Source organism: Numida meleagris, chromosome 1, assembly GCF_002078875.1.
Source record: "Numida meleagris isolate 19003 breed g44 Domestic line chromosome 1, NumMel1.0, whole genome shotgun sequence".
In the NCBI taxonomy this organism is placed as follows: Eukaryota; Metazoa; Chordata; class Aves; order Galliformes; family Numididae; genus Numida; species Numida meleagris.
In genome coordinates, this window is record NC_034409.1 from 5,625,611 (window position 1) to 5,648,295 (window position 22,685).

The following is a 22,685-nucleotide window of genomic DNA, read 5'->3' on the forward strand; positions in this document are numbered from 1 at the left end:
CTGAGGGCTGTGCTTGGAATAAAGTGGGCTACAAAAAGGTCACATTTGATCAGTTGGAGCAGATTACAAGGGCTTTAAAAGGTAGTGGTGGAGAAATGAAACTGGGACTGTGAAGCAATATAGCACAAGATTGATTTTGGGGGTGGAGAGAAGCTGGGACAAGTGCTTATCAGCTCGAGAAGGAGGAAGAGCTGTGCTGGGTTTGTTGTCATTCCCACACTGAGTAGAGTACTTGCTGCTGTTGTGCTTAGGCTTCCCTGCCATTTTCTTTTTTTATTATTATTTTTATTGTTATTATTGATACGATGGTGTCTATAATCTCTGACTTGGATCCTCTGAAAAGCTGGAAAGTTTTAAGGTAGGCCTATGTTTTCTTCGTTGCATTTTTTTTTTAAAGTTCAGCCCTAAATTAACTGGAGCTTGAGTTATAATCGAAATGTGAGCCCTGGGCTTAAGCAAGAGAGGAGTTTCTGGTAATTAGAGCCCTTTTAAGATACAGCAAACCTTTAAGCAGATGTTTAGAGAGACTCGAGGGAGATTTTTAAGATATAGTATTTCTCAGTGTTACAGCGCAGTGAGGAAGGGTGGATTTTTTTACTTTTTTTTTTTTTTAATTTAAGGAGAGATTGCTCTGTAAATTCAAGTTAATAGCAAAAGCTCACACCAGTTGAAAATGCAGCATGAACTCGCAGCTTTCTTTTCTGTGCTGTGCAGCAGAATGGGTGGAAAACTTCAGCAAAAAGCAGTGTGAAAGTAGAGGGAAATAGTGTTGGGGGTGTGGAGGGGAAAATGTTCTTTCTGTTCTTTAATTTTGTTGTTGAAATTTCCACTTTTTTGTCTGTTCTTTAATTTTGTTGTTGAAATTTCCACTTTTTTGTCTCCCCAATGAATGTATTTGATACTTAAAAGTTTTTACTGATTTTTGCTTTCAGCAGTGCTGTTTTTTTTTTCTTTGAATAGTGAAAAACATAAATTCAAACCACCAAAAGCGATAAAGGGGAAAAATAACCAAAAACACTGTTATTGCCTGCTGCAGATATTAAAACTCTACAGTGTTAAGTGGCCGTGTTCGATGCTGCTGTAACTGCACTGCTTTGCTGATTGAGAACCTTGACACGTAAAAAGTTTGCAGATGGTTTGCAGAGACTTCACGGAAACAGCTGGGAATGTAGTTGGTTAAATAAGTTAAATATAAAGTTTTTTTCTCTCAACTGAGATGCAAAACATGAAACTGCACCTAATGTAGTTTTGTGGTGCTTTTTGCATTTTTAAAGGGAATAATTGCAAAGATTTTGAGGGGGTGTCTGAGTTGTAATTTTTTTTTTTATTTAATTTTTTATGGCGCTGAAGTATAAGGGAGGTTCTTGCTACGGTTCTAAATGGCTCCATGCACCTCCAGCTGAGCAACCCCTCAAAATCAAACCATGACATCCACTTACAGGCTGAGGTTTTCTCCCTTTTTTTCGCAGAGCGTTTTGCTTCCTTTTTTCAGAAGTTAAAATTTCTCTGACCATCTTCTGAGCCTGTGTGCAGCAGCGTGTGTGAGGATCCCTTCTGCTCGCCTGTGCCGTGTGAGAATTGGCTGAGCAGTTCTACTACAGATTTGGCTTTTAATTTTCTTGTTAAGTCATTTGAGACCGTCAGCGCATCGTTTCTATTTGACGTCTGAAACCTCAGCATAGAGGTTGGCGTGCTGCAAGCAGAGGGGTCTGAGTGGCATCAGGGGAAGGGTGGTCACGTCAGGGTGATCTGCGCTCCGAGTGACTCCTGTGAGTCATCCCCTGCGAGTGAATGCCAGGAAAGTGCTTTTGCAGAGCTCCATATGTGTTGTCTGCTGCGTGTGTGCTCCAGAAGAAGCTATTCTAGGAATTACTTTAAAAGTCTATCCCATTCGGAGATAACTTCTGTTTCCTCTGCTAGTGTAGTCAGGTGATAGCAGGTTTTTGCCGAAGAGAGGAATGACACAGAGGACTTGAAAGCTGAAGTGATTTAAGGAGGAGAGACTGCTGCTCTTTCAAACAATCCTGTTTTCTTTAAAAAGTGACGTGTTTGTATGACTGGAGCAGACATATCTCCCTGGTGTTCTTTTCCCTAAAGCGTGACTGAAGTTTAACAACTTTGTGTGTGAACCTGGAAATTAGGGATGTACAGACACGGAGTACATCATGGATGAGATTAAATCAATTTACATAGCACTTCTTTATGTAGTTACTGTGTATGATCACAGCAGCAAATCTGTATGTAGTGATAACTGTGGGATGCAGAGGGTTAAAAGCCCCTTTCAGTATCTAAAGGAGGGGATGTCAGAAAGAAGGGGATAAACTCTTTAGCAGGATCTGTTGTGATAGGACAAGGGGAAATGGTTTCAAACTAAAGAAGAGGAGATTTAGATTAGATTTAAGGAAAAAGTTTTTAAAGTAAGGATAATGAAGCTCTGGAACAAAGTTGCCCACAGAGGTGATGGATGTCCCATCCCTGGAGATATCTTCAGTCGGGCTGGATGGGGCTCTGAGCAACCTGATCTAGCTGTAGGTGTCCCTGTTCCTTGCAGGGGGATTTGACTAAATGACCTTTGAGGGTCTCTTCCAACTCAAATGATTCTACAATTCTATGAAAATGCAGGAAGAGGCAGTGTGTGATGTAAGTGAAATGATCATTGATAGTAAAAATAATAATACTCAGCTGGAAGTCAACTTACAGCTCATGGCTTGAGGTGCCAACTGTGAGACAATTCCACCTGTCCTTGCACATTTTAGTTTCTTTTCTCCAGACCAGTTTCCAGACAGTTTGATGCCTCTGAACTTACTGGCTAGTCCTCATATCAAGGGAGAAGGCAGTTAATAATTATAAGAAATAGAGGTGGCATGAAGTAATTCCTTAAGACCTACAAATATTGCATTAATCTCAACAGTAGTGTCCTATGGTGGCAAATTCCCAGTCTAATTTTCTTTCTGCATCCCTAGCAGTTTGTCCTGTGACGTAGTCACAGTTTGAGACCTGCTTAACTGGGAGGATCATAGAATCATAGAATGGCTTGGGTTGGAAGGGACCTCAAAGATGATCCAGTTCCAACCCCCCCTGCCATGAGTTGGTTGCCCCCCACCAGATCAGGCTGTCCAGGGCCCCATCCAACCTGGCCTTGAGCACCTCCAGGGATGGGGCACCCACAGCTTCTCTGGGCAGCTGTACCAGTGACTCGCCATCCCCTCAGTGAAAAATGTACCCCTGATATCCAGTCTAAATCTCCCTTCTTTTAGTTTTAAACCATAAACTCTATGTATTAAAACAAATACATGGTGTGTATATAGTGTTACATCTGGCCTGCCTCTTCTGTTGTTTCTGACTGGGTTGGGATGGCAAGAGGTGCAATGCTTTCTGGAGATCTTGGCACCGACTAGATTCATGTTAGGGCCTCTTAACACAGGTTAGTGTGCAGAACAAAACAACAAAACCCACTTCAGAAAATATTTTCTTTCATTGGATTTCTTGTCAGTGATCTGAATGTTAAAGCTATTGGAAAGTAAGTCTGTGAGAGCTCAGATTTTTCTTTTTTTTTCCTCCTGTTTCTCTTCAGATAAGTTCCCAGAATAACACCTGTGCTTTGACATTAACACACTTCTGCGTGATCTTCCTTTGTTACTCTCTATAGTGTGACTGGAGTAAGTGCAGTGCCTGTCGGGCTCCTTGGAGCTGGGAGAGCTTGGCAAAATTTCAGGCCTTTTTAAAAGACTTCAGAGCCATACCAGCAAAGGGTCTGCGCTCTGTGTTCAGAAACCCCATTTATCTGGCTCTGAAGTGATGTGGAAGGTGGGATCTAGTCCTGCTAGCATGCAGAAGAGGAAGAGACCAGCTGCTCTGATGTTAGAGATACCTCTACTCCATGCCCCAACCCCTCCCTGTACTTCTGTGACATGATCTTGTTCCGCATGGCATGGCATGGCATGGCTTTGGTTCATGTTCTGTAGGCATGGCTTTGGTTGCTGCTTGTGAAGCTGCAGCCTGCGCTCTGAGCCCCAGCAGCTGCAAGAGCAGAGCAGGAGCCTCGCAGAGACAGGCACAAAAAGAAAATCCCTCCAGGCCACATCTCTGCTTCTCTCCCTTAATTTGGCTCCAACAAGGCTAAATACAATGCTGTAAATCACAAATTACCTTCACAGGGAAGATCTTGCCCCCCCTTTGCATTCCTCCCTGAAGAAGTATGTGACATTTCTGTGGCTTATTGCTTAAAAAAAAAAGTTTTTTAACTTGACTTTGCAATTTCAAGGTGAGATCTGAAGGGCAGGAGTGAAGCAGCAAGTCTTGCTGTAATGCTCTCCATGCCAGTGACCCAAATTTCAGAAGTCCTACTGAACAGGTGGATACAGCTTGGCTAGTGAAATTGGGAACATATCCTTGTATATGGAAGATGACTCCAGACTTCCATTTCCCACCATACTTATCAGCCCAACAACCTGTAGATCATTTGGCTTTTCAAGTACAAAAGTGCCTTCCATGCTTGGCAAGTCAGGCCTGGAGGAGCAATTTCAGCCTTGTTGTGTTGGTGTTATGAGTTTGTTGCGGAAAAAGGTCCTTTCCTTTTGCACGCCTCCTATGGTTACCTGTGAAATAAAATAGGTTAAATAGCTTCAAGGTACAAAGTTGGGGAAGTAGGGAAGAAGACACATGCAATGGCTCAAATTCAATTATTGGCGTGGAACAACAACATCAGAGAACTCTAGCACTGCAAATCCTGTTACTGCTTTCACTGTGGGCTTTCTATGTCAGCAAAAGTAGTGATATGGTGAGGCTTCCTCTGTTGTATTCTGTGTCTGAGTGGACTGGTTTAGTACATGGGTCTTGAACACCAAACTGCTATTCAGAAAAGGAACAAAAAATTTTTTTACATGCTTTACTCCAAGGACCTGAACAATGTTCTCCACCCACTCCTCAAAAACAACACTAATAGAGTCCCAAATGTTTGGTTCTGGGACATAATGCTGGACTCCATCGCCACGATGAAATACAAATAATGGAATTTTAGACATCAGTGGAGAATACAAATTCCCTAATAATTGCCAAAATATGCTTGTTTAAATAAAAAAGTGCAAAAAGAGGGTGTGTGAATTTTACCATAACTAAAAGCACATTTTAGAAATGGTTTTCCAGTTAACATCTCTGAAAATACAAGATTGCACTGAAAGGGATGTTAGTGAGGGTCACAGAAGCCCTAAGTCATCACACAAATGAAAATGAACAGGAGGATGCTGTGACTAAGCTCTAATATATAAAATAAGAGCAGCAGAACATAGTCTGGGTTCCTCTGCTTCCAGTTTGAACATGCAACTCTTCAGTGAATAATACTGGGATGAAAAAATGGGGCCAGCGAACTTGGAGTATGGGTTTTTAATAACTTTCATCTCATGTGTTTTCTCTGTACTTTGCAGAAGACAACACTGGCAGTTTTTCATGTTGCTTTTGGTTGGTGGTGTTTTTAGGTTTATTTTTGTTTGTTTTGTTTTCCTTTTCTTAGAAAGGCAGGATATATGGAGTGATCGAAAAAGTAGAGATAACAGAAAATAGCAGATTAGGGTGTAACGCACTCCAGCATCTATTGTCGATGACTGGGAAAGTCATCTAGTCCTTCTCTAAGCCTGTGCAGATTTATTCTTGCGTCTTTATTTTCCTCTGATTAAAATTCAATATAGCTCTTTTCAGTAAGAGGTTATTCTCTACCATTTTACTAAAAACAATCCTCTTTTCATATTGAGCCTGTATACAAGCTCATTACATCTTGTTCATTTGGACATGAGTTGGTAAATCTTCCAGGTGCTTCACTGGGGATTTAACCATCCAATTCAAATGAATGCTCTTTTACAAAGGGGTTTACTTACTACTGCTGCTGTGCTCCTGTGCCTAATTGTTTAAAGTGCCCTAACCCTCTACCCATGTAATGTAAAATTACCAAAGCAGTAATGCAAGTGTTTAGCAAGAGGGTAAGATAGTAAACGTGCTGTCATACTCATCCCAGCTACCAGGGACTTACAGTTCAGGGACTACATAAGCAGTGATTTTTCTTTTCTTGATGAATGATTCCTCACTGAATTAGTGTTTTTTGCAGTTTTCTTAGTGTTTTTTGCAGTTTTAAATTTGAACCAACCCACAATGCCTTGCAGCAAAGAAATTCTGTGGTTTGAATCACTGGTTACATCTAAAAAACACAAAGCAATGTGTTGGAAGGGCTCTTTTAGTTGTGATTTTTGTCTTGCTTCCATATGTGGGGACATACTGTAGCTGTTTGAAGTGTTTTCATGGAGTTGTGGAATGGCTGGGGTTGGAAGGGACATGTGGGTCCATCTGGTCCAACACCTGTTCAAGCAAGGACATCCAGTGCAGGTTGCTTATGTTCAGATGGCTTTGGAGATCTCCAAAGAGGGAGAGACTCCACAACCTCTCTGGGCAGTCTGTGCCAGTGCTCAGTTTCCCTCCTAAGGCCTTGAGATGTTGAATTCAGTCTTCTTTCTCTGGAGGGCAGGAAGATCATGTTGTTTCTGCATCTATTGTACTCCAAAATTTAATTTCTGACTAGTGATTAGCAATGCTCAGTTACAAGGATATACATGTTATAAGATGCAGAAAAAATCAGGGTTTTCCTCTCCTACACACATTACTTTGTTGTATTTGCTTTCATCTACCATTTCACTGTCTTCAGCTTGATAGCCAGTGAGAGTACAAACTAGATCTCTGCATCAATTTGTAACTAACCCATTGTGAATCTTAAGGTTTGTCTAGTTCTGTGTTCAGTGGATCTAAAATAAGAAGGAAATTACTCTGTAAAAGGAAAGGTTGTGTAGAACTTACGTTATGCCTCAAAAGATAAGGTTGTAATTCAGGCTTTCCCCAGACTTTCAGACAGTTAGGATGAGTTACTTAATCTCAGCGTGCCTCAGTTCCCACCAGTAAAATAGAGTTGTTAATACCTGTCTTATCTATAAACTTGTCATGGCATACAGCTCTATCCACAGAGATGCCACAGCAATGAAGATTCACTCTTTGGCTGGGCTTCTTAACGCCTGCCCTCATAAAAATAACTTCTGATTGAAACTAGAACTTAACTCTTTAGAGAGCAAGTAATTCTATGCCCTTTCCTCAGTATTTCTGCCTGTGCTAGGCAACTCCTCAGACAATTACTCAAATACCCCCAGGTGCAACAGCTTTCTCTTTTTCCAATAAGTTGCTAGGCTGAAGCTGGTAGAAGCATGGAATCTACAAGTGAATCCTTTGTCTGAGATTTACCCCATGGCAAATTACTTACTTTTGTTGTTTTATTTTCCTTTTTTTTTCTTTTCTCTTTTTTTTTTCTTAATTCTTCTGTTCACTAAACCTTTATAAGAATTTGTAAGCTCACTTACTGTTCTTCTTTAAGAATGCTCCCACCATCCACTCATCCAAGTTCCATCACTCCTTTGTATGCATTTCCTTCTCTACATAGCTGCTGTTTTCTGGTCTCATAAATGCCAGTGCGAATAACTTGTCATAGCTTCATTTCTTTCTCTCCTTAATTTTCTTATTTCTCCCTCCAACCTCCCCCACCCCCCCTCCCATCAGCAGAAATGCAGCTCTACTCACCTGTGGTTCATCACCTTCTTTCAGAGATACCCAGGCTACATGGCACTTTCCTGGCCTTTGGTAGGATACGTACCCACTGTGCCTGTGTCAGGTGTAATTAGGGCAGTGAAACCCTTTTAGTACTTATTTTTCTAGCAGTTGTTATTACAGCATCGTCTAAATAACAGGCTTTGTTCAGTTCAAGAGGAATTCATTAAGGAACGAGATGCTGTACCAAGCACGGACCAGAGGAACGTGATACTGGGGATATTTGTAGTCTTTTTGCTGGATCTCTGCAAGAGCCTGAGGATTTTCTTTTGATTGACCTGAGCAGGAGCTGAATTTTTTGTGCGTAAGGAAAATGATCCAACTGTTCCCTGTGGACGTTGTCTGATGGGTATCACCATCACCCAGGGAAGCTGTTTAGACTTCAGGAGCTCTATTATTTGTGGAAAAAAATGCTTTCTGGTACTAAAAATAAACAACCTCTTAGTGTAACCTAAATGTTACCATCCCACCTCCTTTATATGAACAGCTGGACCTGCATTTACTGATGATACACTAACTTTCCTTCATTAAACAACAAAATTCCCATAAAAGTTATGGTTTTATGTAACTTTTTTCAGATACTTTTTCCTTGATTGTATGTATTTCTTTGCCTCATCATTAGTGGAACAGGCTCCTTAGATTTTTTTTTTTTTTTTTTTATTCCTTATGATAAAGTTGATGCACCCACTGTGTCCAGACTTGACAATTCATTACAGGACATTTGCTCTTCAATTGGTTCCAAGCTCTTGTTAATGTACCACTGTGCTTACTGGACCACTGTTGATCAGCAGATGCTGATTTTTATGTATTTATTTGTTTTAAACCAAGACTTAATTTTTAAGATCTTCTAAAGGTAGAAATATTAGGAGGCTCCAGCGATTTTCATAACAATTGTACTGTCTCTCTTCTGTTGAATGTATGGATTTCAGATTGTTGGAAAAAATCTATTGTGTCAGTTGTGCTAGATTATTTTATAATAGATTTCAAGCTAAACTGTCTTGGAGTTAGCTATTCTCTAAAAAAGCTTTACACATACTGACTATTTGTACCACCTGTTAGAAGATGAATTTCCATCTTCACGTAACTTTATGGCATTATTCAGTAGTGGAGGACTGATTCTCAGCTGAACACACCTGAACTGCAGGGAATGTTTATGTATTACAGCAGCAGATCAGTGGAGCCAGAACTTAGGTGGGACTGGAAATTTTATCTATTAACTTCTTGTGACAAAACATTCTTTTGAACAGCTTGATTATGTATATTCCACGCAAGTTTGTGAGGGAAAGTAAAGCAGGGAGGGGTTAACTTCTTTCTTTAGTTTAAAGAGTTTTAGTTTTAAATAGGGTTCTCTGTTTCCAGGTCTCAAAGAAAACAGTTAAGTGTTATAGAAAAGGCTCCAATTGAGTCTTTATAAAGCTGTGGACATTACAGTTCTGAAATATATGTGGATTTAAAGGTCTTTCTCCATACAAAACAGATTGTAAATATACAAGTGAGTTGATGTACAATCGTTACCCCAACACTGCATCTCCCATTACTCTCATCCTGAATCTGGAGGCAGTGGCTGATCCATTGGCAGATCTCAAGCTGAATCTTTCTGGTTCTGCAAATAGTAACTAAATTCACCTTCAGGCATTTTTAGGATGGACACAACATCACTTCTCAACCTTTAGCACTGTAATTAATCTTTACTTGAAGAAAGCAAGAGCTTAGAGCATGTTAACCAAAGGTGAATTCTAATCCTTAGGAGGTTTGCTTGGCTTTACAGGAGAATCCCTTTGAGAGGAAAATGTATGACCCATGTTATGGAGTTGATCATTTCAGTCAGTAGAGCTGTTGGGCGTGTATGCTAACTTGGTGGACATCCCTTCCATCACTCTGGTTTTAGGGAAGAACTGCAATCCCACCAGCAACAGGCACTGCTGAGGCTGGCGGGTGTCCTTGTAGACCTTGGACTTGTTCCTTCTTGGAAAAACTGGCCTTGGCAAGAGCTGTAGAATGCTGCTGACCAGTGTCAAGTTTCATCCAGACATGCCAAAATAAAGGATTTCTGTAGGCAGAGCCCTGGGAAAGATTATGGAAGGGGGAGAAAGGTATTAAAGGTCTCAAATAGGATGATGGGGAGAAAAGTATTTAAACGCTGACGTAAACTTTCATTGATTCCAAGAGGAATTAATTGAGACAGTATTTTATGTGACTTCTGGAGTTAGATTTCCAGCTGACATGAACTGACAGTGTACCTTGGAGCAAGTTGTTCTGGCTTAGACTATCTGAGAGCTGGGACCTGTGTGTTTTGGAGAAGACTTGACATCTTTCTTCTTCCATGGAAAATGTTTAGATCTAATGGGTGAAAAAATGTCTTGTTCAGAGCAGTTACTGTATGAATTACTTCCAGCCTGTTGATGACCAGATTTATTCTGTCTGAAGTCTAGACTCTAAAAGGCTCTTGGGAATAAGATTAACTTAGAGGGAAAAAATAACTAGAAATTTAAAGCCTATTTAAAAGAAATAACTGACCTATCTCTTTGCTCTTTCAGTCAGCATTCAAGTAAGCTACTCAATTTAGCAAGATCTTTCAACAGATCTGAACCTATAACATCCTAGTTTGCAGTCGGGGTGTGTAAACCAACTATGTAAGTTGCGCAGCAACTTTAAGTCACTGGGAAGTGGTGATAGGGGAAACCAAGTTTGCTGTATCAGACTAAAATCTCTCTGCTACCCTTTTGAGCTAGTTGCGATTTTCGCAAGCAGATTTTTTTTTTTATTCCTGGTAAGGCAGTTTGCATTTTTAACCCAGAGCAATGAGGCTTCTCTACACGGCTCTGGGACTGCTCTTACACTTAGTTCAGACCTCCCAGCTGTTTGCTGAACGTTAAAGCTACATCTGTGGTCAGTAAGTTGCTTTGTTTGCTGTGAAATTCTTTAAATCTGTGGTTAATGAGAGCTTACACTGTGTATACAGGTCTTACAAGTGCAACTCCGGAATCTGGTTACATGATGCCTCAAAACTGGCAACATCACTGTTTCATGTGCTCTTTGAGAACTTCTCTTATGAGAGAAATGCCCATGGGGCATAAAAATTTAAAGGCAGTCTATGTCCTCCATGCCCACAATCTAGAGAAAAAACAAAGTTACTTTTTTACAAAGAGGTTCCATAACTTCAATATACACTCTCTAGCAACATTTTCTATTGTAAATTTCAAGGGTTGCTCCGAAAGTAATGCCTCTTATTTTATTTTATTTTTTGCTCGGCACATCAGAGGCAGGTGGTGGTGGTATGACAGTAGAGGTTGAACCTTGCCACCAATATTCCATTGCATTTTGTTGCCATGTGACAGATGGCAGCAGAGGGACAGTTTGACAAAATAGCATCTGATATGGAAGTATGTATGAGGCAAAGGTGTGTCACTGAGTTCCTCCACACAGAAAAGATATCACTCATTAATGCTTGCTGAATGTTTATGGAGACCAAACAGTGGATGTGAGCATAGTGGTGCGTTTCAACAGTGATGACAAGAATGTGAAAGACGAGTTAAATTCTGAATGGCTATGCACAGCTGTCACACCATGAAATGAGGAGTGTCTTGATCAGCTCATCCATGTGAATCAGCTAATGGTGGCGACTAAGTTGAAAACACAGTGTTGTGTAGTTGTGAATTTGCTCCATCAATTATGTTATAACGCTGTTGTAGTTTCCATGGAACTAAATAGGAGGCATTACTTTTTGAGCAAGGTACGTACAGTCTGAATTTTCCCATTGTGATATGTCTGAGATGTGGTTATTGCACTTCATCATCCTTTCTTCTTTCTCTTATGCGTGGTTCTGCATAGCAATACACAAGAGAGCATCCAACAATAAAAACAGATGATTATTCATATGGTAACAAAATAGCAAACAGGACTTGATCCACTACCAAAAAAAGTTCATATTGTTCACATTGGTGTGGTCGAACTGAGGTTGATCTGAAGCAATGAGAATGAGCAGAGACAAAGTTGCAGGTCCAATTCCAAGAGGCACAATTTTATCCTATTACAGGCAGATTAGTACAGTTGCCAAAATTATTTTTGCTGCAGTTACAAATACTTACTGTATCGAAATCATAGCAGAAGAGTCCTTAGCAAAGACTTCACTTATGGGGAAAAAAAACCAAAAAACATTGTAGTCACTGTTCAAAAAATAAATAAATAAAACACCTTAAGCTCAAAATGTACCATAATGTACAGAAACCTAGTTGTATTAATCTGACTGTATTAATCATTGCCTTGCTTTCCTGTTAAGCTCTCTGCAAGTTGTTACAGGCTTGGTTGGTTGTTTCTTATGTATTGGCAATTCAGGTTATGGATTAAATTTAAGCAGATATTATGAAAATGCATGTTATAACAACAAGGGAAACAAACAAACAAAATGCTGTGATCAAAATGAGCCATGTACACGGAGCTTAAGTTGTGGACATGACAAAATGCTGGACTCCAGGTTGCAACATCACAAAACATGACAATTAGGAACACAAAATGAGTTCTGCTTTTTTTTTTTTTTTTTTTTTTTCCCATTTGTTCTTATAATACACAACAGCAGTTGGACCACACAGGAAGTTTGCACAAATTTACAGGGTGAAAGTAAATGGGAAAGCAGAACTAGTTCAGGAGCAAAAGGCTGGGCATTTCTTATTCCTTCTGCAGCTGGAAGCTTAGTGTGGCACTGTTGAATAAAACCAGGTTTCCAGGGAGGAATCTGTATAATCAGTATGTATGATGCTTTCTTAAGATGTGATGATCTGGAACAGGGTAGTTACCTATATATGGTAGCTTTGTATCTTCTCAGTAGAAGCAGCCAATTCTGAATTCCTTGAGGAAGATGATAAAAATATGCTTTGACTGAGGGGTTCCAGCAATAGTTAGATAATAATTTTAGACTTCCTTATGAGGAACATTTAATTACAGAGGCAAAGAGTTGTCCAGAACAATGAGCACTTCTCAGAAATGGCGATTTAGGCTTTTGTTGTTTGAATTTTGTCATTACACAAAGGGAGGGGAAAGTCTTGCAAGAGACTGGAAAGCAATAACCCGCATGAAAATAAGCTTGTAGGATACTGTGCCAGCAGATACCGTGGAGGCCATATGCTTAGAACTGGGGAGATGAAACCGAAAGGATTTTAATGGGTGATGAGAACATCTACAATTAGATTGGATTAAAATGGATGGGGAAGGATCTAAGTGCTCACACTTCAGCCAACTATTATCTGAGGTCGAAGAGAATCTTTCCTTTTTTGGGAACATATCCCTATCCATGTAGGCTCATTGTATCTCTCAGGAATAGAAGGTCATGTAAAACAAACTCCTGTTTGATCCCATGAGACAGTTCCCGTGTTACACAAGAGTGTTAAAATCCTGCTAATTGAATTTTCTCTCCTAATGCTGAATTCTAGCAGCATCTACTTTATTGATGCAATGTATGAGTCAAAAGGCAGAATAAATCTTTCAAGCCTCATGTTACTGAAGAATATACTTTTATTTAGCAGTATTACATGTGATATCTTAACCACTTTCTGTACCGACAAGTTCCACAGAGTAATTTTGCATTGCATTAAAATAATTATCCATCACGATCTGAACTTCATGTACTGTCACATCGGTAAATTGTATACTTTAGCAAGCCAGCATGCATTCTGAAATTGTTATGGGAAAGACTTGCATTAGGAAAACGTAGATTTCCTCCTATGATAAAAATCTCTGTATACAATAGCATTACTGCCACATGTCATGGGGACACTGTGTAAATTACAGAGTTACAAATTTGTCAGCCCAACCAAATGTCTGAAGGAATAATGTCATATTAGTTATATTTCAGCTGTAAGCCTGGTCTGTTTTAACCTTGATTTGTGTGGCAGCTAGCCATACCAACAGCTTGTGCATGGTTGATAATAAACAACTTTGTCTTAGTGTTACAAGATTCTCATTTAATTCTTGGGAGCTTGATGCATTGATGACCAAAGATAAGATAAATTCAGACATATCACTGGGGTAAAGCATCAGATTAGGCTAACCAGAAAATACATGGTCCTAAAGGTTCCGAGATCGTTAAGATCTTTTGTATGTTGTAATGCAAACTTTCTCAAGTTGGATAATGCGCTAGAAAATACTGAGACAGCAAATTGCATTATGCACACAGCAAGCCTTAGTATAACTTGGTTCTGTTTTGATTTTCATTCGATTTTACCTTTGTGTGGAATGATCTGTATGTTTAAGCAAGAAAACTGTTAGATAGAAAAGCTTTATTAATTTGCAGTTCTACATTTCCCCCCCCCCCCCCCATATTGTCGTGCCATTTTAAGGATGAAAAATCATTGTGGAAGAGCTGGAACCACTGAAATTTGCTTTTCTTTGTTTTGTATGTGGGGGAAGGCAAGGGGAGGCTAGTCCTTGTTGTTTTGTTTTTATTCTTGATGACTTCAGTATTTTATCGGGGGGGGAGGGGGAATTGTTTGCTTTGTATTATTTATTACTTCATTATTATTAATTTCACTTGTTATATGGCTTTAGTAAGGTTGCTCCGAAAGTAATGCCTCCTATTTATTTCCATGGAAACTACAACAGTTAGAGCAAAATAACACTGCTTGATAGAACAAATTCTTAGCTACAAAACACTGCTTTTCAACATAGTCACCACCATTAGCTATGTATTGTCACAAGGGATGATTTTGAGCCTGTATGCTGTGCTCATAAAAAATCTACACAAGTGGAAGTGACCCACTGTTTCACAGTGTTTCATCACCCATCACCTCACCCTGCTCATGTCCACTGGTTGGTCTCCATAAAAATACAGTAATTGTTGATAAATGTCAGTGGTAAAATTTTTACCACATGGAGGAATTCAGTGACACACCTTTGCTCCATACACAGTACCATGTCAGTTGCTCCATACGCACTTCCATGTCATACGCCATTTTGTCAGACTGCCCCTCTGCTGCATCTGTCACATGGCAACAATATTTAATGGAATATTGGTGGGAAGGTTCAACCTCTACTGCGATACAACCAACATCTGCCTCTGACATCACAGGCCAACATAAAATAATAGGAGGTGTTACTTCTGGAGCAGCCCCTGTATTTCGTTTTGTGCTTTTGAGGATTAAAAGCATCCTTGTCTGAAGCAGTATATCAAAGAGGCCATCTGTCCCTACCTGACGGCCTATTGCCATAAAAATTACAAAAATATAACCTAGTGCTAACACAGCGCATGCTAAGATGCTTGTGATGCCACTTACATGTCTGCTCCCAAACAAGTTTGAGAAGGGACTTTGATGTTCGTTCCTTACAGTGCCTAATGGGATACTGGAAGCTGGAGAAAGTTGGAGAGGGGCTTTTATCAGTGTAGTATCAAAGTATAGTGCAGATAGGACAATGGGTAAAGGCTTTGAACTAAAGGACAATAGATTTAGATTAAGTTTCAGAAAGACATACTTAGAGGGTGGTAAAGCACTGGCACAGGTTGCCCAAAGGAACCATGGATGCCCCAACCCTCGAGCTGCTCAAGGCCAGGTTGGATGGGGCCATGAGCATCCTGATCTGGTATGGGGCAGTAAGCCCGCTACAGCCTGTTGGAACTGGATAGTCTTTAAGGTCCCTTCCAACTCAAACCATTTTATAGTTTTGTTTGTTTGTTTTTTAAATCATCAAAATCAACCCTGCCGCTATTAGGGATTTGGTTGCATCAAAAAAAAAAAAAAAAGTAGCATCAAAACCCAAGCTGAATCTTTTGAGTGGTTCTTTCAATTTGTGGTGAACTGAATCAAATATTAGGAAGGATTCTTAAATTAATTGCCCAGCAAACTCCTCCTTCTTTGTAGCTTTGCATTCTTTGTTTGCCAAATAGCTGATCATAGAATCATAGAATAGCTTAGCCTGGAGGAGACCTTAAAGATCATTGAGTTCCAACCCCTGCCTTGGGCTGGTTGCCCCCCACACTAGATCAGGGTGCCCAAGGCCCCATCCAACCTGGCCTTGAGCACCTCCAGGGATAAGGCATCCACAGCTTCTCTGGGCAGTCTGTGCTAGGGCCTCACCATCCTCCAAATAAAGATTTTCTTTACAACATGTAATCTAAATCTCCCCTTGTTTAGTTTAAAGCCATTCCCCCTTGTCACTGTCAGACCATGTAAAACGCTGGTCTCCCTCCTGCTTGTAAGCTCCCTTCAAGTACTGGAAGGCCCCAGTGAGGTCTCCCCAGAGCCTCCTCTTCTCCAAACTAAACAAGCCCAATTTTCTTCATAGACTTTTCTTCATAGGCGAGGTGTTCCATCCCTTTGATCATCCTTATGGCTGTCGTCTCATCTCTCTTTCCCTCTCACGGGGGAAAAAAAGTACTAGCTTTTGGCATCAAACAGAATCCTCTGCACAAACATGGCTGGTAAGACTGGAAAAATGCTTAGTCTTTCTTCTTTGATTTGGCAACTCTTCATTTCCCAATTATGTTTTTTAAGAAAGCAACAATAGTAGCTATGAAATTTCATCATCTGTGTGGTGTGGTTCATTAGGAATGGGGGAACAAGAATAATAACCTTCATTATGAATTTGATATTTGTGTCATGGAGAAATAATGTTGTCCATCATTCCAGTACGGAGGAACCATTAGGAGCAAAGGTAATGAATAAATCCAGTATTGCCAGTTTTCATAGTTATAAAATTCCGTGGTTCTTGGAAACAAAATATTATGTTAATGAGGATTTTTGGTCTATGAAAATGCAAGGAAAAGGCACTTGTAAACAAAGATGTTTAAGTTCAGAAACTTTTTCTTAAGTCAGAGGGTAAAAATGTACAGATTTGTTAGTATTATTTTTCTTTAATATGTGATTTTCTTAGTCACATACTGAGGCTTTCTTTATTTCAACCCTAAGATTATTGCAAAATCCTAGGACTTGCTTTGAGACCTACTTTTCTTTTGAGGTTGCCAGTCCAGGATTTTCTGAAACAGGAACATTTCTGACCTCGTAAGGTAAGAGATGACTCCTCTAAATTCCCCGTGAACTTCAGACCAAATGCTCACTTCTGCTTCAGCTGTGATTATTTTAATTTTCCAATCAGTCTGAACTACATGCAACACAAGTAATTATTGTTTCGTGACTTCAAGCAGAAACATCGGTCCTGTTTTGGGGATAATTTTTTGTGTTATTACATCTTATAGAAACTAAAGCTGCTGCCCAGCATTCATAGAAGACATCAGATTGTGAAGTTTTCCATCAGCACGCTTCAAGAAAAGATTGGAAGTCATTTAACTGTGGTTATTCTATATTGTCAAGCTTATGGCTTGCAGTTCATAGTTTTAAGACTTCATACCAGTAGTGATCAAACTCAGTTGCGTGTCTCCAGTTTGTGTGAAGACAATGTATTTATGTTTTTATTTGTCCTGGAAGACTGAGCCAAACTAAATGCTTTATAATCAGAGCACTGGGTGGGGATCTTTTTTGTTTAGCTGTGTTTGTCCTGGAGATTGTTAGGCTGATGTATTTGTTTAAAAGAAACAAAATGAAAATGAGAGGTCTATGGCCAAGTTTTCAAATTATCCTCTTGCTCACTGGCCTTCATTAAGACAGGAAAAGTGATGGCTAGGGCTCCAAAATCTTTCATGCTCTCATTTTTTGGAATTCAAGCTCCTGAGGGAGTCTGGCCTTTTGCCCACATCCTAAGTCTAGCCCAAGCACTGGATTTTTTCAGATCTGAGCAGTATAAAATTGAGACACCTATTTGGAATTTTTAAAGCCAATTCTTGTTGCGGGCATCTCCTTCGAGGTATTTAGCTGCCTTTAACTGCTCTTGACTTAGAAGGCCATTGATGTCTGGATTTTATGCTCAAATATCAAATATTTGGAAAAAGAACCCCAGTTTTGGGGCATACACTTTCAGTGTACTTTCGAACCTCTCCCAGCATTTCTTCTGTGTGAATCTTAATTGTTTCTAATACTGTACTAACCTTTACGGAGAAGTTTCATTTGGCAAAGAAACGTATTTGCTTGTTTGGGGCAGGCTGAGTTTTACTGCTTCACTTCAGTTTCCCGGTGTTCTCCAAAATGACGGTGGTTTCTCTGGGAATCTTGCCAGTGTTACGGACTTCAAATGGCGATAGTAAGATTTGTATGCTCATTCAGGGCTTACATAAGGTTAAAGCTAATATTTGTGGGCATGATTAAATGTATTTGGTATTTTGGGGGGAGTGATGTATCTAGCTTATGAGATATGCTTGCTGGCTTGCGGGGGTTCATATGAAATATAGCAGCAACTCAACAAGGTGAGTTATTACACATAAATCAGTAGACTAGTGCCTGCCTTACACCTCTTAACATAAATAAGGGAGTAATATATTTATCTACATACAAGTAATCAGTAAACAAAGGGTTCTATTCAGATACAAAATAGATTTTGTCATTCCTCTGCTTCAAGCCATGAGACTTTCCAGTTAGACGCGTGCGGATGAGTTAATATGTTTGACAACTGTTGCAGCAAAATAAATAAACAATAGTAAATAATAACACACAGCAGAAATTTGGAATGTGGGGGGGTGAGTATCCACTTTTGAACTGTGAAGCAGAAGCCCGGTACATCCTATCTACAATTGGTGGTAAATTTTGACCACAACTGCACTAAGCAAAAGTGGCATATCCTAAATCCTCCAGTTTCTAGAGAGACGTGACACTGATGGACCAATTAGCAGCCTGGCCAAGTGTTGTCCTTCTGCACATAGACTGTTTTGATTGGTAAATGGGTATTTTGAGGGCCGAGAAAGAAAAGGATGCTGATAATACAGGTTCCCAGAAATAAGTGGTTTTGAAGAGCAGAAGGCGTTTCTACATCTTTCTAGGAGAAGATGATCACAGCTGGAGAAAAGATGTGGGAAGTGGGCCAAGTTCTGGAGATAAAGGAGATGTGTGACGATGAATATTAGGAGATGCCTGGAGATGCTGGCTGGTGCTGTGGTTTAACCCCAGCAAGCAACTCAGCAGCACACAGCCGCCTACTCACTCTCCCCAAGTGGTAACGGGAAGAGAATTGGAAAGGTAAAAGTGTGAGAACTCCTGAATTGAGATAATAGACATTAAGACATCCATGTTAGACATCCATCCTTAATAGACATTAAGACCCCATGAACAAAAGATGACTTGTGTGTGACATGATCCAGTAGGGTACAGCTTAATGTCCGTAGTTGCTAAACAGCTCCTGGCAGCCCTATGATGTTAGTAGATATTCAAGCCTGCATATACAAGGACACTCCTTAGGTGTTGGTATGCAACACTTCACAAAGTAAAAAATGAATTCTGGCTTCTAAATGTTATAAATTTAAACATGTCATGCATACATATGCATGCACATGCAATACAGGCTCAAGGATGTTGTGGAATTACTATAATTCTCTAAATAGCATTTATAGTAGGTTGCAGGACAGTAAGCAGCAATGTAATCATAGGCATTTTCCAGAAAAGATTGGGGTTGTCATTTCAATGCCAGTCCACTTCCCAAAAGCACAAATGAAGTATGTAATATCTTTGAATTAACTGGTACCCTGTGAAGAGTGGATAGGATTCACTACACACCTTTTGTGCATTTCCTAATTAGGTTTTTGAATATGAATGAGTTTATGTGGTATTAAATAACATATTTTGCTTTGAACTCAAACCTTACTCTAATCACATTCTAGCTTTCTCTAGTACTCTTGGGTACAAATTACTCCTCTTTCTCTCTCATTTTCCTCAAATAATCTATTGTGGATCATTAGCAATGGGAAGAAGGTCCTTGGAGAAGGGGCACAAGTCTGTGACATAATTGATTACCTCTCAAAAATGTGTATGAATGAAGATTGTTGCAAAAGTTAGTGAGTATGGAGATAGACTTTCCACGCTTTGATTACGAGTCTTTTGACACTTGTGTATGCATTTTGCAGCTAACCCATTTTAAGGACAAATTTGAATGAATATGATGTCTGTTCTTTGTAAAAGTGAGCTCGTCTTGAGTATTTTAAGTGGCTTAACTTCACATAGGAAAAACCCAGCAAAGTAGGTTTAAAACCTTGGTCTGCATCTTGAAGTTGCAATTAGGAGTGACAGCTTAGCTGGTATTCAAATATCTTCCTACAGAAAGTTAATAACCATTTTCCACATGATTTTCTCAGGGCTTTGAAACTCCTTCTACTGTAGGCACCTCTCCTCCAGCTGGTTGTCCTGACAGCCTTCAATACTGATGGTCTGCAAAGTTAGAGGAGAAGTCTCTTTTCCCACCACTCTTAGTGAAATTAAATTAATCCATAAATCTGAGCAGAATGCAGGTGTCAGACCCCAACCTCAAAATCTCATCCTGGATGGTAGCTTAGATATGTGGTATCTGTATTAGTCCTAGCAGGAGAAAGCAGTCAAGCTTGCAAGCATGGCTTGGGCACGGAGAACCATTTGGTCTCTGTTCACATAAAAGGAATTCTCAAATTATATTATAAAAAGGACAGATTCAAATTGTTACAGCTTCAGCTTTTCTTGATGGAGCTGAAAGAGGTTGGATCTTCTGTAGTCAAATTGCAGTGTTGGCTGAGATACCTGACTCCCGAACCAAGACTGCCACTAAAAGCATACCAATGTTGACCCTGAACAAAGTAGATTAGATTATGAAGTGCGTAAATATGCCTGTCTATCAACTAAGACATTTTAAATTAAGTCAAGTGAAGCTACTTTGTAACCACGGTCATGTCTCTAGTACAGTATTAGGGTTGGCGGGATTTTTTGTATTTATGCAAATCTGTCAGAGATTAGTACACATGTAACTGCTAAACAAATGAGTGACTGCAGTTTCTTCCTGTCAAATGATGACATTCACTCAAGAACACTCAAGTTTCCTCTTTTTTTTTTGTGGGGAGAGGGGGTGGTTGAATGATTTTTTTTTTCTTTATTTTGTTTGGTTTTGATTGTTTTTTTGTGGTTTTGTTTTGTCTGTGTGTGGTTTTTCTTATTTTTTTTCCTTTTTTTTTTTTTCTGAGGTACAAAATCTAAACAAGATAAGCAGTGCACTGCTTACACCTCGGCCCTTAAAAACTGTAGCCATTGCAAACTGGAAACTGCACTTGATCACTCTTTGGCATACAAATACATACACGCTGTTACCCATTTTCAAGTAGTCTGGATGCGCTCAGATCTACATAAGCTACAATCAAGTCATGAAGGACTAATGGATAGGATGTACATTTAACATCTATGCTGTAGCTGCTTATCTTTAGGAGTCTGACCTTTGTGGTGTCCAGGTAGATGCAGTATTAAACTGGATGACAGTCAGCAGCTACACTAAGGCCATTCCCACATACACACATGAGATACTCTGCTGCACAAAAGGATTTTTTTTCTATTAGTGCATAAACTTGGTGCATGAGTGAAGTGTTTGAAGTTTTCTGTACAATTCCATTGATCACTGGCTGGAAAGAAATCTTTCTTAACTGCTTGGCTTACAAAACACTTCACTGTGAGTCATACCAAGAGCGTAGTGTGTATATAGGAAATGTATGAACGCTGATCTGTAATGGTTAACTGATGAAGATGCAGGAATTCTCAGCTTTTCTGCATACTGTTTCTCCTTTGTATGACGAAGGTTATAAGAGAAGAAACGCTTTATGAAGAATCTCGTGGAGTTGTTGAGATCGTGGAAAACATTAGCAGAGACAGTGTAAGGGTTAATGTGCCTAAAATGTTGTAGAAAAAAAAAACCAACCCTTTCTCATGCGCATATTTAAGTTAGCAATCATACATTCCACAGGATACTCGTAACAAACACCGCATGCCCTCTCCTCCTAACCCCTTATTGCCCCGGGCTATGCCCTGCTGTTGAGTTGAAGCCTTTTTTCATCATGCCTCGATTAATACTAGGTGCTAAAAGCAAATTGGTGATAACTGCTGGTCATGACAACCATTGTGCAAGCTCCTGCCAATGGCAACGCTAGTTCTTTCCTGTTCTTACCTGCAGCCGCCTTCGTATTTTAATCATGGGCCCCGAGCAGAAATTGTCAATTAGATTGAGCCTTGTGGTGGTCTTTGAATAAATGTTCTTTAGCAGATAGATTTAGTGCCTTGCTCCTCTATTCCCTGGTTTCTATGTGCAATATACCTTCCATATACACTAAAATGAAGTATCTTCCTGGGGAAAAAAATCTATCCAATCACACACCAGATAAAGTGGCTACTCTGCTGAACTCCAGAAAGAAATGAGAGGGCTTGATGAATGCCTTGAGGCCAAAACAATGATTCTCTTGCTGCTTTCTCTTGGAGAAAAAAAAAAAATAGTAAGATGGAAAATCTGAGTTATTTCAATTTAAACAGTACAGAGGATTGTGGTGAAAGAGGCAGTCACTTCTTTTATCACATCTACATTTGATCAGTATTTCTTGAACAGTTTTGTCCCAAGTGGGATAAGGAAAACTGGGATCTTCTGTGTAACTGGCTACAAATTATTGATTAATGGGACAGGATCTTGGAGGATGCAGTGTCGTTCCACTGACTCAAGAGAACTCTGGAGAGATGCTGGATGCAAATGCAGCTCAGTTGTGCTTCAAAGTATGATTGCATAGTGAGGGACTCACCCATCTGAAAAATCGCAGACAATTTGCACATAATTATATCTTTTAGACTTGAGTGGGCTGTGGAAAGGAAAGATGATAAGAATCTGGCGTTTGATTGTGTCTAAGAAAAGTCTAGTCCAAGGCAGGGAGGGACAGAACATCATTGTGCATCAAACTAAAGATGTTTTTTTAGCTTCTGATTCTTTAATTTTTTTCCAAATAAGTTTTTAGTTATATCTTTGATTCCAATATGAAAGTTATTGAAGATGCTCAAACTCTGATGCAAGTCAAGGGAAAACAACCCACTTGAATGGAGTGTCATGGCTCCGGGAGAGCATTGAGGTGAGTCGAGGATCAAGCAGTACTATGGGGCAAAAAAGGAGAAAGGAAGAAATGTATCTAACACATTTATCAGTAATTGACCATCAGTGGCAGAAGTGTGCACACAGATGGGAGTTGCTGACCATAGCTAGTTGAT

At 39.7% G+C, this 22,685-nt stretch overlaps 1 protein-coding gene across 1 annotated transcript in view; it reads left to right on the plus strand.

The window, feature by feature from the left end:
- The window catches only part of CELF2 (CUGBP Elav-like family member 2), a gene marked incomplete at its 5' end in the record, with an annotated part of 370,631 nt that continues 348,215 nt past the window's right edge, over positions 270 to 22,685 (plus strand). Inside the window, 1 exon segment of the mRNA XM_021384356.1 lies at positions 270 to 358. Within this exon segment, the coding sequence (XP_021240031.1) occupies positions 306 to 358 (53 nt within the window).